This window comes from Phocoena sinus, chromosome 10 (assembly GCF_008692025.1).
Source record: "Phocoena sinus isolate mPhoSin1 chromosome 10, mPhoSin1.pri, whole genome shotgun sequence".
Classification (NCBI taxonomy): Eukaryota; Metazoa; Chordata; class Mammalia; order Artiodactyla; family Phocoenidae; genus Phocoena; species Phocoena sinus.
Window position 1 is genome coordinate 50,702,902 of NC_045772.1, and position 17,485 is coordinate 50,720,386.

Below are 17,485 nucleotides of genomic sequence, written 5' to 3' on the forward strand. Positions count from 1 at the left end.
CACTACATTTTCAGACTAAAGAAGAAAAATCACATCATCATAGGCGAAATTCAAACTCGTGATAAAAACTCTCAGAAAAATAGGAATAGAGGGGAATTTCCTCAAATTGATAATCTACAAAAAACCTACAGGTAACATAATACCTGATGAAATACTGAATGCTTTTCCCCTAAGATAGGGAAGAAACAAGGATATCCATTCTCACCACTCTTATTCAACATAGTACTGGAAGTTCTAGCCTGTGCTTTAGGCAAGAAAGGGAAATAAAAGGCATAGAGATTGGAAACAAATAAAAACTGTCCTCTCTTGCAGGTGGCATGATTGTCTACATAGAAAACCCTAAGGAATCTACAAAAAAAAAACTTCCTAGAACTGTTAAGGGAGTTCAGTGAGGCCACAATATATGAGACAAATATACAGAAATCAATTGTATCTCTGTATACTAGCAATGGACACGTGTACATCGAAATTAATAATACAGTACCATTTGCAGTTGTTCTCCCAAAAATGAAATACTTTGGTGTAAAACCAGCAAAACATGTATAGGGCTTGTATGCTGAAAACCACAAAATGCTGATGAAAGAAATCGAAGAAGTTTCTACATAATTTGAAGAGATATATTATGTTTATGGATTGGAAGACTCAACGTAGTAAAGATGTCTATTCTTTCCAAATTGACATACAGCTTTAATCCAAATCCTATCAAAATACCCATAAAAGTTTCTATAGATATAGACAAGATTATTCTAATATTTATATGGAAAGGCAAAGGAACCAAAAGAGCTGAAACAATTAAAAAAAAAAAAACAATGAAGTAGGAGTAATCGGCCTACCCAATTTCAAGACTTATATAGATATAGTAATGAAGACTAAGTCTCACATCTTATGTAAAATATTAACTTAAAATGGATAACAAGACTTAAATGTAAACCATAATATTACAGAACTTTTCGAAACTGTAGAAGAAACATGGGAGAAATTTTCCAGGATTTAAGGCTCAGCAAAGAGTTCTTAGACTTGACAACAGCATAATCCATTTAAAAAAGAGATTGATCAATTGGACTTAAATGTTTGCTCTGCAGAAGACCCTGTTAGGAGGATGAAAAGAAAATCTACAGACTGGGAGAAAATATTTGCAGACCACATATTCAAACAGGGGACTAGTATCTAGAATATATAAGGAACTCAAAACTCAACAGTAAAAAAGCAAACAATCTAATTAGAAAATGGGCAGAAGACATGAAAAGACATTTCACCAAAGAGGGTTTGAAAATGACAAATAAGTACACACAAAAAAATGTTAAACATTTCCCATTAGAGAAATGGCTCAAAGTACCCAAGAATTAAAACCATAATTAGATATCACTAACACACATATCAGTATGGCTAAAATAAAAACAATGACAGTCAAGTACTGGCAAGGATGCAGAGAAACTGGATCATTCACCCGCTGGTGGGAATGTAAAATGGTACCGCTACCTTGGAAAACAATTTGACAGTTTATTAGAAAACTAAATATGCAACTACTGTATGACCTAGCACTTGTACTTCTGGGCATTTATCCCTGATAAATGAATACTTATGTTCACACAAAAACTTATTCATGAATGTTTATCGCAACTTTATTCGTAGTAGCCCCAAACTGAAAACAACCAAAATGTCCTTCAACAGGTAAATGGTGACACAAACTTTTGTATATCTATACCATGGAATACCACTCAGCAAGGAAAAGGAACTCTTGCCACACACAACTTGAATAAATCACCAGAAAGTTATCCTGAGTGTAAAGAGTCAACCATAAAGCGTTCACACTGTGTGATTGCATTTATTTAACATTCTTAAAATGGCAAAGTTATAAACACAGACAATGGGGTAAGGGTTGCCTGGAGTTTAAAGAAGGGGTTGGGGCAGGAGGGTAGTGGGTGATTTATAAAGGATAACACGAGGGATCCTTGTGGTGATGGAAATGTTCTGTATCTTGACTGCATCAAGGTCAATATCCTACTTGTACTATTGTATTACAGTCCTGCAAAACGTTACCATAGGGGAAAGACAAGGTAAAGGGAACTAGGGGGTCTCTCTGTATTATCTCTTACAACTGCGTGGGAATCTTACAATTAATATTCAATTAAGTTATCTCACAAGTAAAAGTTGCATTAAAAAAATTGCCCGTTGGGCTTCCCTGGTGGTGCAGTGGTTGGGAGTCCACCTGCCGATGCAGGGGACACGGGTTCGTGCCCCGGTCCAGGAAGATCCCACATGCCGCGGAGCGGCTGGGCCCGTGAGCCAAGGCCGCTGAGCCTGCGCGTCCGGAGCCTGTGCTCCGCAACGGGAGAGGCCACAACAGTGAGAGGCCCGCGTACAACAAAAAAAAAAAAAAAAAAAAAAAAATTGCCCATCGATTGGGGGTGGTATTCTGATCGACTTGATCTGGGGTGGGCTCACACATTGAAAATTTTCAAAGCTCCCCAGGTGATTCTAAAGTGCAGCCAGAACTGAGAAAGTGCAAATTGAACTGATGGACTTGCACTCCCCAGAACCTATGTAATCATCTACCATTTCTTGTTCCTCTGCCTTTAATACCTCCCCACTCTATTTGCTGAGCTGAGGCCTTCTTTATGACCTAGCTCAGGAATAACTCTGAGGAACTGTCCAGAGCACGACTTGCCCAGTCTGATGATGGATCCTCCCAGGTTGCACCATGGTGGCCCTTTCTTTACTCTAGTCATAGCTCTTATCACTCTTTGTTGTAATCATCACTTTTTGTCTGTCTCCCCGCTTTCAGCAACTGTTGTTACAATTGTTCACTTTGTAATTCCCTGATCATTTAGCCCCTGAATTTTAGGGACCTTCCAAAAATTATAGGTAACTCCCCTTTCCTGCTCTAAGCCTAATTATACTTTTTAAATAATCAATGAGGCAAGAACTTCTAGATACCAGAAGTTTCACAGAACAAAATAAGGTTATTATGCTGTACCTTGATTCTATGCAAAACATTACAGTCTTAGTATTACAAAGCACTAAGGTGTTCTAGTATGGGTTCTGAATACCCTATGCCTATGATACGTGTTTTCTTTTCATTCTTTCTTGCTTTTGTACATCTAAATAGATCCGGACTCTGACCAGCGTTTGGGAGGCAGACACAGAGGCTTTGCCAGCCTCCCCACTCTAGGCCCCTGCTTCCGGGGTGTCTGGTTAATTTTTTAATCTCTCTCAGGGTGGTATAGCATCCAGTCGTAGTTCATCACCTCGTTCAGGGAGGCTTCCTGGGCAGTCTCTTCCTGTTCTTTCATAGCAACATTAAACTGTCAGCTGGTAGACTTTAGGAATATAATTTTTCACAGAATCTTTGCAAGGATACATGTTCCATTTTTGCAACAATAGAAAATATAGCTGTGCCCTCCAAATCCTAGTGGCATTTTTTACTGATATTGTGAACTTTATAGATTAATTTAGGGAGAATTGTCATATTTTTACACTGGGCTATGAGCCCACTGGAATATCAGTTCCTAGATGACAGGGATTTTCTCTGTTTGGTTGAGTTCTACCTCCGAAGTCTAGAACAGTGCCTGGCACATAGTAAGTGCTAAGTTTTTATTGAATGAATGAATGGGATGCCTTTTCATTTGTTCTGGTTTTATATCCCTCAGAAGTTTTCTTCATAGAGATCTTACATATTTTTCATTAATTTTTTTTCTTAGAGATTTTAGTTTTTGGCTCTTGTAAATGGTTTTTTTTTTTTCTTCTGTGATTAGCTTCTAACTAGTTGTTTGTTTATAAAAGGCTATGGTTTTCTTCATATTAATTTTTTAACCATCTGTGTTACGGAATTTTCTTATTTGTTTGCAAGAATTTTTCATACTTCTCTTGTTTCTGCCAGGTATCATTGTTACTTTTCTTAAAACTTTCTGGAGTTCAGTAATTAAGAGGATTGAATTTCAAGCCCAAATTAAAACAGCAGACAACTAAATCTCATTCTGTCAGTGAGATTCTTGTTGGTTGAGTGTGTGCTGGTACAGATGTAAACCTGCAATTTCTTTTCGAAGATAATTAAATATGGTGATTAAGGAAACCGTCAAATCCAGAACCGTCTCATTCCTTGCCAGTTGGGTATCATCTGTTCCCTGTGCTGCTTGCTAATTTGGAGAGACTGCAGTCTTTACTACAGAATCCTCTTAATTTGGGGAGGGATATTTGTAATTTAAATCACAAAGAAAGAAACTGTCCATATATATTGATTTTCCCAAGTTCCACTGTTTAACTGCGAGCTTTTTTCAGTAAGCCTTGATATACAAGCGGACTTATGCAAATGAATGCATCTGTCTTCATTTCTCCTTGCCATTAGATCATTATACAAGCATTAAACACCAGAAAAGACATAAAATGAGTGATTAGTCTAGTGGAGAGCGCAAGTTAGCAGAAAGCCAACGCCAGAAACACGTTCTTCCCTCTCCAAACTGCTTCTTTTCTCCTTTCTTCAGAAACGCCCATAAATGATTTAGTCAGTCCTTCAGGGACTAGAGATGCTTATTGGCAGTTAACATTCTTGTGATTCGGCACGTTTTCTTGCAACAATATTCTATCTTTACTCCTGAGTTTTGCCTAATTTAGATTCTGCCATAGGTCTGTTCTTCTCCACTAATCCTGATTGATAAGTACAGACAGATTAGACAGAAGATAAAATTGTGAAATAGATGTGCATTTGGAACAGCAAGTTTTCATTTTACATTGTTGCCAGGACCATCTCCTCTGTGGCCGCCTTCCCCACAACCAACACTGTGGCATGGTGCTCTGTGACTCATTTGCCTCTGTGACTGGGCTTTAAGCATCTCTGACTTTTTCCGTCTTTGAGTTTCATTGTCTGAGTCATAGTAAGCACTCAGTAAATGCTTGAATCAATGAATACACAAATTACTCAGTTAACTGGTACATTAATATTTTCTTTCTTTCGTGTTTTTAAACTAGCTCTTGGGGAAAGATTTGAAATATTTTTAAGCAAGAGGGTAATTGACTATTACCAGTTTAAAAAGTAGCCCAGATGGATTTGTATTTTAACAGAGATCAAATCAAACTAATTGAATTTAGCCTTTCTAGCTTTTCAGGATTCAGCCAGGGACCTGGGAAGGACCTGGTTCCTTCTGGAGGAAACTGCATTGTCCACGTCCCATAAGGCTGCACTTATGTCCTGGTGTCCCATTCTATTCAGGAAGCGCACTCCTGAAAACCAGAGTACAAATGAAATTCTTACTAATTGAAACTTATTTCTCACTTGTCTGTTACTACTATTTTATAGTTGCTTCTTTGTGCATTTCTGATTGACCTTTACGACAGGCCCTTAAAAACCCATGCTCCCAACTCCTTAAGTAAAGCTCTATAATCAAGTGCTTAAACATACAGGGTCAATCTACATATTTAAAGAAAATGCAAATAATTTGTTGGGTAAAATTGTTGTATACATTATGCCTCTGTAATATGGAAAGGCATCATCCATTATGTAATTTTCATTCCTTTAGTTATTAACCTTATTTTTAAAATCATTTATGCCTAGCCTTCTGCCAAGGAGGACTGATAGGGGTTGTTTGTTAAGTTGACCTCTTCAACTATCAGTTGGGCCTATGTATGTCTTTATGGGATATATAGAGGGTTGTTCTGTTCTGTGTTAAGAGAGCTTAGGTAAAATGCACACTTTGGTGGACTTTTGTTACAAATGCTCCTGGTAAATGATGTAAAGGGCCCTGTGCTTTTATGGACTTGACAAGAATTTTGCTTCTTGAATGTCTATCTTTATTTGGTCTCTCATTCAAAATGTAGTAAATGAAGCTGACATCACTCACACTCACTGACTCTTCCTTGGCTTCTATTTTAAAGAGCAGTAAGAACTCATGTATACAGTGTCATGAAACTGCCATGAAAAAGGAAGTATGCAGGGCTGCTTAGGTCACAGGATCCGGCAATCTTGAAAGTCCTGCCTAGACTGACATTATTACATCGAAATCAGTGGCCTGTCCCTCTTGCCTTCTTTCCCCAAGTACTCTGTTCTCACGAGATCAGATGAGAGATTATTTCTTTCCCTAACATGATTTGATTTTTTTATCAACTAATGGGATAGTAGACCAGCAGCCACAATTTAAAAACCTTTATGATAAGCATTCATAAATTTTGAAATTATAATTAACTCTGTCATGTGTAATAAAGGGCAGAAGTGTGTAAGTAATCTTTTCGGTTTTTTGACTTTGAAAAAGAAAGTCTGTTCTTGAATTTTAATAAGAGTGTCTCTGATGTCCTAGACTTTGAAAAAGGAAGTCTGTTCTTGAATTTTAATATGAGTGTCTCTGATGTCCTAGAAGTTCATAACCCCTGAAATTCATAACCTGATTCAAGAGGAGTTGGAAAACTGTCCAGTTTCCCCATCCCTACCCAGAAAGTGTACGCAGGGAGGGGGATAACATAACAGAGAATTTTAAAACAATGGTTTATCATAGTTAGCCTCTGGATAGGTAAATACTGACGCATTTTTATTTCTGAAAGCAAGGATAGTCTTAAAGTTTTCTTTCTGTAGTGCCTAAAATCAAAAGATGTGGGTTCCCTCTTGGTGCGTAGACATTATCCCCACAAGATCAGTGAGATTTTAAAATTTTGAAAGTAGTGAATGGGGAGTTAACAGAAGTTCCCTGGGGATTCTGAGGACCAACCCTGCTTTAACATACTGTGACACATTTTGTAAGAAATGATGTAAGTCATAACATGAAGCTATTGTACTTTGTTTTCTGAAAGACAAAAAAAAAAAGTCAATAATATTTTTCTTGAACCTGTAGAAAGCTCTTCTCTTGTGTCACTTGGTTTCCTCAGCAAAAATGTATCGGGAACTTGGAGTCTGCACTATATGCTTTTGTATCATTGTTTAAAATTCCGTTCTAGCCCCTTGTCTTACGACTCTCAATTGTTCCCTTTGGAATTACAAGGAGAGACACCAGAGAAAGTCACTTCAGAATGACAGAAAACAAAGGGCGAATATTATCCTTGTACATAAGCCATGTCAGACTATTGTGAATCTAGAGCGAACTACCCCACTGGTACCCATTTTAATAACCTGTAATGGAATATCTGCCCCACTTTACCTGTATGCTCATCTTTATGAGATACTCTGCAAGTTGCAATGGAAAAGAGACCACAGATCTTTTCCCACAAAAGAAAAAGTGCAAACAGTTTATGGGGAGGAGTCACTTCACCACCCACAAAAACAACCCCTTGTGCTTCTACTGTCATTTACTAAACCAGATGCTTTTCTTTTAACAGAGGAATTCAAGGGCTCCACCGTGGTTGAACTGATGAAGAAGGAAGGAACTACCCTTGGGCTGACGGTCTCGGGTGGAATTGACAAGGACGGCAAGCCAAGAGTATCTAATCTGCGGCAGGGAGGAATTGCTGCTAGGTAACTGCATTGTGTGGAAGCGTAGAAAAAGGAATGCATGATGTAACTAATTCAAAAGTTAAAGCTCCATCAGAAAAGGTCACTAGTAAACAAACGACACTGCTATCTGCGGGGCAGAAGCATAGGGGGGCACGTTTCAGAAGCATGGCTTTTCTGGCCTGTGCCAGAATCACCAGGGAGCTCTCATGTCTTCTCAGGAGCAGCCAGGCTCTCCTGAGATTTTAATTTTAAAGTGTCTGTATGGATCTGGTCCTCAGATTGCCACTGAACAGCAGACAGGCTGCAGTGGGAGTGAGATGGTCCGATCATCTAATGGGGAACAGATGACGCATATGCTGTGGATAAGGGGAAGCTGCCACAGAGGGATGTGACAAGCCTAGAAAATGAGGGAGGCCCAACTCCAAGTTTCTAAGTACCAATTTTGCCTCTCCTGCATATTCTCAACTTTTCTACTTGTGAGATTTTCCTTTCGTTAAGACAAAGAGGTGGTTTCCGGAAGGACAGAAGGCTTGGGTGAGGAGGTCTCCTTTTGTCCTTGTTCTGATGAACTGCAGATTGCACTGTGTCTTGCTGACAGCAGAATGTCTTGGGTGCTGGCCAGCGGTAGGTTCACTTGGCAGACAAATTCTAAATCTACCTCGGAAAGAGGGGGTGGAATGCCCAGGTTTCATTCAGAGTGAGGTTAATGTCCCTTAAATCCTGGACACCAATATTTGTGTCCACATAAGCACAAATTAAGTTTTAGAGTTCTTAACTTATAAAGTGTCACCTGAAATAGTGATGACTTTCGATGATCAACCTGTTGGTACAGTTTATAAGCTCAGTCCAGTTGATTGCTCCATGATCTGGGGAATTGTTTGTAAAACAGGCTGATGTCAACACCAGCACCTTAGTCTCCTTCCTTCGGGTTTTTTTTCTTTTTTTTTTTTTGCACTTTTATTTTTTTTGTGATTGAAGGACAGTTGATTTACAATGTTGTGTTAACTTCTGCTGTACCGCAGATTCAGTTATACATATATACATTCTTTTTTATGTTCTTTTCCTTTATGATTTTTAAGAGATTTCTTTCCACACCATAGCCTCCTTTAACTTTTAACAGTCGTAGCCAATCCATGATGCTAGGACTTCCTGTGTCTCCAGGGCTTCTGCATATGTAGCCCCTAAAGCAAGTGTGATTGGCAGGGGAGAGGGCAAGAGTGTGGTTTTCACATGTATTGATGCTATAATTAAATGTAGCGCTGTGCCAGTTATGTTGAGTATTATCGATCACCAAATATTTATTATTTAAGCCACTACCATTTAACAGGTAGTAAACCAAAATAAGTAAAGATAAGATCCCTGCCCTAGGAGGGTTTATAATCTATTGGGGGAAATAAGGTATAAAAAACATGAAAAGTTTGGGAGCAATAATCGCATTGCATAATAGTAAAAAGCAACAACATAAGGGTTGTCACAGAGCATTAGGCAATTAAGTTGCCAAATAAGTGTCAGTCAGTAAACCTGAGTTAAGAGTGACACCACGTACTGCTGGCTAGAACGGATTACGGAGGCTTCGAAGGAAGAATGATTGGAGCTGGGTTTATGTAAAACAAATGAACTTGGTATTTTTATCTGGGGAGAAAATATTATTGAATTAAGTCCTATCATAGTTCTTGCTGCCTGCTCTTGGTTTAAAAGTAGAGTTTGACTAAAAGCCCCAGAGTAGCCAAGGTTCTATTACGATGGTGAAGGGAGGAGAATGTTACTGAAAGCCAGTACTTTCGTTGCACTTTCTTCTTCACCAATACTTTTTTTATTAGTCCCACTATGAGCAATAAATAGCAAAAGAAGCTCACCCTCTGGTTGGCCCTGGACACACTCCCAGTGAAGGTACCAAAAGTGGTGAAATGTCCAAAAGGCAGGCAGCAAAAATGAGAGGGAATGAGAAGAAAGGGAAAATTCTAGTGTGTCCAGGATCTGGATAATCTGCCCCAAGAGCACCACCTCTTTATGGGCAGAGCAACTAAAGATAGCTTTCTCTTTATTTTGTTTTACGGTGCTCCTTAAAAGTAAAAGAGGTAGAGGGTTAGGAAGAAATTGGAGACAGCAGCAGACCCAGTACAGGACTTCCGAAGTGTGCAGTCAGCATGAGAAGAGGGATCCACTGAGTCCCTCTCATCCACCCTCCGCTGCTCACCCGCTCTTAGGAACCAGCCACATCCTAGGAGCCAGGACTCCAGCTGCGTCGGCATTCTGGGCTTGCATGCTTATCCATGATGGGGAAGAGGGAAGTACGGTCAGACTGGCCTGCGGAAAGGAGGGGTCCACTGAGGTGACATTCTCTGTTCTGCAGAAGTGATCAGCTGGATGTGGGTGACTATATCAAAGCAGTGAATGGCATCAACCTGGCCAAATTCCGCCACGATGAGATCATCAGCTTGCTGAAGAATGTCGGGGAAAGAGTGGTTCTTGAAGTTGAGTATGAGCTGCCGCCAGTCTGTAAGTCATCACAAGCCAGGGGCAGAACAGCTGCACCACGTTTTGGCCTAAAACTATTGGTTCCTATCTTTTTCTTTTGCCATCATTGTCTTATTACAGGAACGGTAGAGTATAGTTTCTGAATATTTAAAACTTATTTGAATTGCTATAGCCTACTCAGGAAGAATGTAAAAGAGCATAAATAATGATGAAATTATCTAGGAGTCATATTTCATTAAGGCCATCTGTGAACATCGTAATTTTACTTAAGCTATTTTAATGAACTGTCCTCATATTTATAAATTCTGTGAATTAAGTTCCATCCAGGCTTTGTACTAAGTGACTAAGTTTAGGAAAAGCACGTTTAACGTGATTTCTATTGATTCTTGTATAGTTATGTTCATTTCTGAAGCATGAAAATAGAATCAGAATACATTGTTAAGTAATAATAATAGACATAATAAAAGCGCAGCCAACATATTTTGAGAGCTTACTAAATGTCCGGCATTATAAGGAGCCCCTTTTATTGGTACGCTTAAATCCTCACCACAAAGAAAGTCAGCATAGCAGAGCTGAACTTTGATGTCAAATAGCCAGTTAAGGGCTTCCCTGGTGGCACAGTGGTTGAGAGTCCGCCTGCTGACGCAGGGGACCCGGGTTCGTGCCCCGATCCAGGAGGATCCCATGTGCCGCGGAGCGGCTGGGCCTGTGAGGCGTGGCCGCTGAGCCTGTGTGTCTGGAGCCTGTGCTCCGCAACGGGAGAGGCCACAGCAGTGAGAGGCCCGCGTACCGCAAAAAAAAAAAAAAAAAAAAAATAGCCAGTTAAATCCCAGCTCCAACTTTACTAGCTACATGCCTTTGAGAAAGTTACTTAAGCTTCTTGTGTTTCAGTTTGCACATCTGAAAACTGGGGATGATATTAGGAATCTATGGTATTACTCACAGATCTGTTATGAGGATTAAATGAGTTAGGTTTTGTATAGCATTTAGGACAGTGCCCGACACTATAAAAGTTTTTGTTAAATAATAAATATATAAATCAATCAAAACTGTAAGATAGGCATTATTTTCTTTATTATTCTCATTTTACAGAGACTTAAGTTAAATATCTTTCCCAAATTAGTAGGCATCAAAGTCAGCTCTTTGCTCTTCTGTACTACTGAGAACTCAGACTGATTATTACTAACCGATAATAATTCATTTGTTTAGCAATGACTTATTGGCATTACTATGTTCCAGTCCCCACAAAGTACATCGGTGGAATTTATATTCTAGCAGGCAAAGACAGGTATTAAAATAAAACCACAGTAAATAAGTTAATTAAAATAGACCCTTGAACAACAAGGCAGTTAGGGGTGCCAGCCCTCTGTGCAGTTGAAAATCAATGCATAACTTATAGTTGGCCCTCCATATATGTGGTTCCTCCAAAACCAAGGTTCTTCCATATCTGCAGTTTCAACCAACCAGGTATAGTGCAGTACTGTGGTGTTTACTATGGAAAAAAATCCACATATACATGGACCCATGCAGGTCAAACACATGTTGTTCAAGGGTCAGCTGTGTGTCGTATGAATGTTATGGGTCATGAATGCTGTGGAAAAAAGAAAATAAGCAAGGAGGGGGGTTGGGAGTGCTGGGCTGGGGATGGGATTGCAATTTTAAATAGAGTGGTTAGGAACAGCTTCATTGAGAAAGTGACATTACTCAGCGACTTGAAGGAGGTGAGGAAGTTAGCTGTATGGATTTCTGGGGGAAAAGAGTTCCAGAAAGAAGGAAAAGCCGGTGCTAAGATCAAAAGCAGGAACATATCTGGCATTGTTCTAGAAACATTAAGAAGGGCGGCGTGCTGGAGCAGAGTAAGCATGCAGAGAAGTGGGGGGAGGTGGTCTGAAGTGTAAAGGATAGGAGCGTCTGTGTAGGCCATTGGAGGGGCCTTAAGTTCTGCTCTGAATCATGTAGGAAGGCGTTGTATGATTTGGGGTAGAGGAGTGACATGATCTGATGTATGTTTTCAAAGGCTCCTCTAGCTGCTGTGTTGAGAATAGACTGCAGGGACGAGGGTAGAAGTTTGGAGGACTATTGCAGTGATTCAGATAAAAGATGGTGGTGGAGATGGTGACAAGCACTCATATCCCTCGTCTATTTTGAAGACAGAGCCAAAATTCATTTCCTGATGAATTTAATGTGGGTTGTGCAGAAAGAGAGGAGTGAAGGCCCACAGTGGGTTTTGAGTCTGAGTAACTGGAAGGATGGAGTTGCCATTAACGGGGGTGGGTAAGAATGCAGGCAGAGCTGACTTGCGAGGAGAAGATCAGTAGTTTGTTGTTTGAAATGCTACAGTTAAGGGGCCTATTTGCCACGCTGAGAGAAAATGTTAAGACGAGAGCTGGAGATACGGTTTGGCGTTTGGGAGAAAGATCTGGACTAGAAATGTAAATTTGAGAGTAATGGGACTATAGATGGTGTTTGAAGCTTTGGGACCAGATGACAGCACTCAGAGTGAGTGTACATACCAATCGTAAGTTCTTATTCTTAACCTAAAATCTAACACTGAAAATCTAATGGTGATTTTACAACAAAATCCATTGGAATCTGCGTTCTGAAACCTTGCTACAATGTTCTTCATTTTCATTAAGAGCAGGCAGTAAAACAGAGTGTTGAGAGCTTGGGCTGTGTCACTAGTTAAATGTCAGTTTTGTCCCTTTCTAGCTTTGTGACTTTGGGCATTTTATTTAAGTTCTCTGAGCCGTAGGTTTCTCAGCTATGAAACAACTCTAATGGATGTAGAATTTTTGTAAGAATTCAAGGCTATAATCCTGTAAGTGTTTAGATCATAAGCACATACTCACTAAGCCATAGTGCATCTTAGCCACTATTACCATTATCATTATTACTACTACTACTACACTGAAAGTACTGTGTTTTCTTGAACTGAAAGTCAGTTTGCTTTGAAATCACTACCTCAAACCACTGCTACGGAGTTAAGAGGAGTCAAATATCTAGAGCTGATGCTCTTTGATTAAGCATTTGTATTCTAGTGGGTAGATGAATATCCATAAAACACAACCTCTTCCTAAGAGGAACTCTTAGTATAGCTCTCAGGGTGAGGCCAGTAGTGGAGATTTGCTGAGTATTATCCAGCAAATCCAGATAATCCAGAGCTGGGGATTTCGGGGTAGATTTGAAGGAGTTTATGTAGGTCCAGTAGGAAGACGAACATTCCAGGCACAGGATACGGCAAGGAGGTAAGAAGATAGTCCAGTACGTAGGTTGAACTGCAAACGGTTTGGAGTTGCTGGAACACAAAGGGAAAGAGAGGGCCTAGAGCGGTATGAGGCCAGTGAGGTAAACAGAAACCAAGTGAAGGAGGGCCTCATAAGCCATGTGGGTAGAGTGTGGATGGTGTCGAGTGGGCAATAAGGAGCCTTTAAAAGCTTTTAAGGCCAAGGAACAGCATCATCAGATCAGGGTTTTTAGACTTATTTTAAGAGGTCAAATGGAGAGCAGATCAGAGGCTATAAGCCCCAAGGCTGTTATAATTTCCCAAAAGAGAGGTAATATCCTGAATAACTATAGCATTAGTAGGGTTAAAGAGGAGAGGGTGGGCATCAGAAATATTCAGGGGTTGGTGATTATACCAGCTTTTCCTCCCTCACACAGTAAAGCTGATGGAAAAAGAGAAAATATTTTTAAACACGAAAGTGTGACTTTTGTGGTAGAAATCAGATAGAAGAGGTCTATTCGCCAAGGATTATCTCTGTCTCCTTCTATTATGTTAGATAAATTGATAAGATCTGTGAGTTCAGGGAGGTTGAAGGGATTAATAAGCCTCCCTTTCACTGAGCTTAGACAGCCCGAACAGGAGTGAGCCAGCAGCAGTGAGGGCCCGGGAGGAGAGCTGCCTGATGAAACGTAGGCCACCCGAGACCGAGACCGTGTGTGTGTGTGTGTGTGTGTGTGTGTGAGAGAGAGAGAGAGAGAGAGAGGGTGAGAGAGAAGATGAGAGAGAAAGAGAGAGAGAATGGTACACAGACAGAGATCTGATAGAACAAAAATGGAACTTTGACCTTGGGCAAGCCACTTACCTTTTCTGAGATTCAGTTTCTTAGTGAAAATGAAATAGTCGATCTTCATGAGCTCTAAAGTTCTTTTTGACTTTATAAAATTATGTGGTGTTTTGAGACCGTATTTAGAGAGAATGTTACCAGGCTGTATCTTGAGTATTAGTGTGTTCAAAGTTGGTCTAGAGGAGTGCCTTCAAATTTTCGGGTCGCATAACGCCTAAAGAATTTTGAAATATTACATAATTCTCATCCAATTTTTAACACCTAAAATTCTTTATGATAAACTTCAGTAGTTGGATAGGATATAATTTTTAGCATGATGTTTATTTTATACATCTTTGTATACCATTTCCATTCAAACCTTGGAGCTACAGATTTACCTCGTTTGTTTTATGGAAAACATCTGCCACAGAGTCTTGTTGTCAAAGGCGGTCCTCACCGTTAAACCATCAGATAAATCAGACTAGCTTTTTATTGGAAGGAATGCTTCCTTAATTCAAATAAATGTGTTAAAGCATGTTCCTGTGACAGCCTTATTACTTCTCATTTCTAATTCTAAGAAAGATAGACAGATGATAGATGATGATGGCGATGATGATGATATGGTGGGGAGGTGTGGCGTGGTGGACGTCCCAGGTCTCCTCCCCATGGTTCATTCTGGGATGTAGTCTGAAGAAGCATCAGCTACCCAGGGGAAGCTCTTCCTGTGACAGTGGCAGAGGGAAAACAAGACAAGCCCAACCACAGGAGCACATTTCCAGACTCTTCTCACGCGTCTTAACACCCCATTGGCTAAAGCAAGTCAGCTCTGCAAACCCAATGTAATGAGGTGGGAAAGTGCACAACTCCTGTTCTCCAATGGGAAATAGTATATATTGATAATTTAGAAAAACCAAATCCACCATAATAAAATAGAGAATGTCACTTTATGTTATAGAAGTATATGCATATGCGCATATAGAAACAAGGGACAACAGTACAGCTAAAATACTAGGGAGGAGTATTTTTGCATTATATAATTGGTTTCTACCTAGCCTTCCTATGTGCCCAGTTTGATTTTTTGGATAAGCCCCTTAATTGGATCTCTATGTCCACATACACACATGTGAAGTAATGAGTAAAATTCATGTGGCCAAACAGGATGTCTGGTGCTGAATATGAAAACCTAGTCGCCAAGAGCCATTCATGCAAATATAAATTATAAAGACCAAATCTATTTCATTAAATATATTAGAATGTAGTCAACATTCCCATTTATCTTTGTAAATGATGAACAGCAAGAGTGTGGATAATCTAAAGCTGTAGGTAATCCCTGAAGTCTTTATATTGACTTTGGATTTGTTTGTAAGATATTATGATCAGCAAGATTTAGTTCAAGCAAAATTGAAATTACAGTACTTTGCATCCCCAGGACAGACACTCAGCCAACAAGGACAGGTGGCCCAGAATTAGAATTTAGTTGTATATAACTGAAAGTTGATTTAATGATTAAATGGAATAAAATTCGTAAACCACTTTGCAGAGTTCCTTGCATGCAGTAGATGCTCATTAATTACTTCTCTCCATATCTTTTCCTTAATAGAACAGAAAGATCATGTTCTTAACCAGTTTCTTCAAGTGGCTTGTTGGGTCATGGAAATAAGAAAACATTTGGTTTGAACTCAGTTTTTTACATTTAATTAAAACCCTACCTCAACACTTTCAGCTATTTGTATGCACTGTTCCTAGCTGATTAGAATAAACTGAAATTCCCCTGATAGCAAGAATATGACATTTAATTAAATCAGCAGCGTACCAAAACACTTTGTTCAGCTGTAGGTTTATGTTGTTTTTCTAGCAGATCCAAGTTCTTATTGTACTTTATGTCTCAGCTGGCTGTGGCAGTTTTGTGAATTTAACTGTGTACTTTTCATAATCATGTCCATTCCTTTGAGGATTCAGAATTTCTGATAATTAAAAAATAATTATAATTAATGCTAATTAAAATTACTTCCTACTTCTGTCAATGGCAAGAAACGTTCTTTTCAAAGATACCTTTAAATTCTGTCTATATGTTTCTTGTTGACGGCTTGATGTAAAAAGCCCTTCAGGATCTAGTAACAACGTAAAAAATGTGTCATTGATAATGAACACAGCCTTAGACAATTGAACATCACTGTACAAATTCAAGACAAGGAGCTAAGACCATCAAATTCTATAGATTGCCAACCCTTGTCTCCATGAATAAAAATATCCTTGTATCCATAATGATGAAATATTTTTTTAAATCTAGCAAGAGTATACTGTATAATCAGAATTACTCACTCGTTTCTTGAAAAAAGTCTTAAAGGGTAGTTTAGTTACTATTCATATAACTTCATATAACTTATCCCCTCGTGTATAATGTAATTAGAGATAGCAACCTGGCAATGGAATTTCATTTTGTGAAATTAGAGCAATAACCATGCAAACACAACCTAAGCATGATACTATCAAGTAAAATTAAGTAGATCTTTATTTTATTAGTCAGTAATAATATTTTGAATGTATTTTGAATTTCTTTTTCTCTTCAAGTTTCATTCAGGTTGCTGTTGTCTTTGTTTAATTGCTATGCATCATGTCAGAAAATCAATTTGCATCAGCTTAACCTGTTAATGGTAATCTGAGAGTAATACTTTTCCTTCTTGTGCTAGCTGCAAAAATAAATATAAAGACAATAATTATTTCATACGTTTTATAAAAATCATATTATTTTTGCATTATACAAAGGGAAAACAATTCTATTTATCATATGAAGATTGTCTCTCTTGTTATATAGAATTTTAACAATGTGAATATTACGCTCTGTCTAAAAACTGGCTACAGGAGAGGAAAGGAAGTATCTCTGATCTTGATTCCACATGGACCTATATAAGTCATTTATGCACATGACTATTTTATGGTATTTGTATGCCATTCCAATTATTTTTTGTAACATTTTCTTTAAAAACAGACTTTTTTGCTGTTTTATTACTCAACAAGAATTATTTGCAACAAGGGATCTGTAGTATTTTATGCCTATCAAAAAATCCAGAGATGTTATTATGATGTAAGACTTATATTTCCTCTCTCTTTTCCCACATTCAGCTGTTCAAGGATCGAGTGTTATTTTCCGAACGGTGGAGGTCACATTACATAAAGAAGGCAATACCTTTGGTTTTGTAATACGAGGTAGGTGGCGGTTAGAAAATAGAACTAACAGATATTCTTGGAGAATTTGTCAGTGAAATACTGGGAGTGAACTAGAAAGTCATCCTAAAAAAAACCTGATGTTTTCAGTGCCTAAAGTCACATATATTTGCACCCATTTTTCTTTAAAGAAATAAAGCAGTAATTGGGAATCAAAGTGGAATCCAAATGATGTAGCTAATTTATTCCAGTTTGTTAATACAGAACAAGAAGCCATTATTTGTAAACCTGGTGAACTCACAGTCATCCTACTGATTTGCCACTTGTCAACATGTCTTTTGTCTTCCCTTTTATACTTTTCTATATCACTGAGTCAAAAATGTTG

General features: G+C 38.8%; 1 protein-coding gene across 4 annotated transcripts in view; it reads left to right on the plus strand.

Moving 5' to 3' along the window:
• GRIP1 (glutamate receptor interacting protein 1) overlaps positions 1 to 17,485 on the plus strand; it is a 702,730-nt gene that overhangs the window by 523,636 nt on the left and 161,609 nt on the right. For all 4 annotated transcript variants that reach the window (XM_032645739.1, XM_032645736.1, XM_032645737.1 and 1 more), the window contains exons 3-5: positions 7,297 to 7,432; positions 9,765 to 9,910; positions 17,059 to 17,142. In XM_032645739.1, the coding sequence (XP_032501630.1) occupies positions 7,297 to 7,432; positions 9,765 to 9,910; positions 17,059 to 17,142 (366 nt within the window). The remainder of the gene's footprint in view (positions 1 to 7,296; positions 7,433 to 9,764; positions 9,911 to 17,058; positions 17,143 to 17,485) is intronic.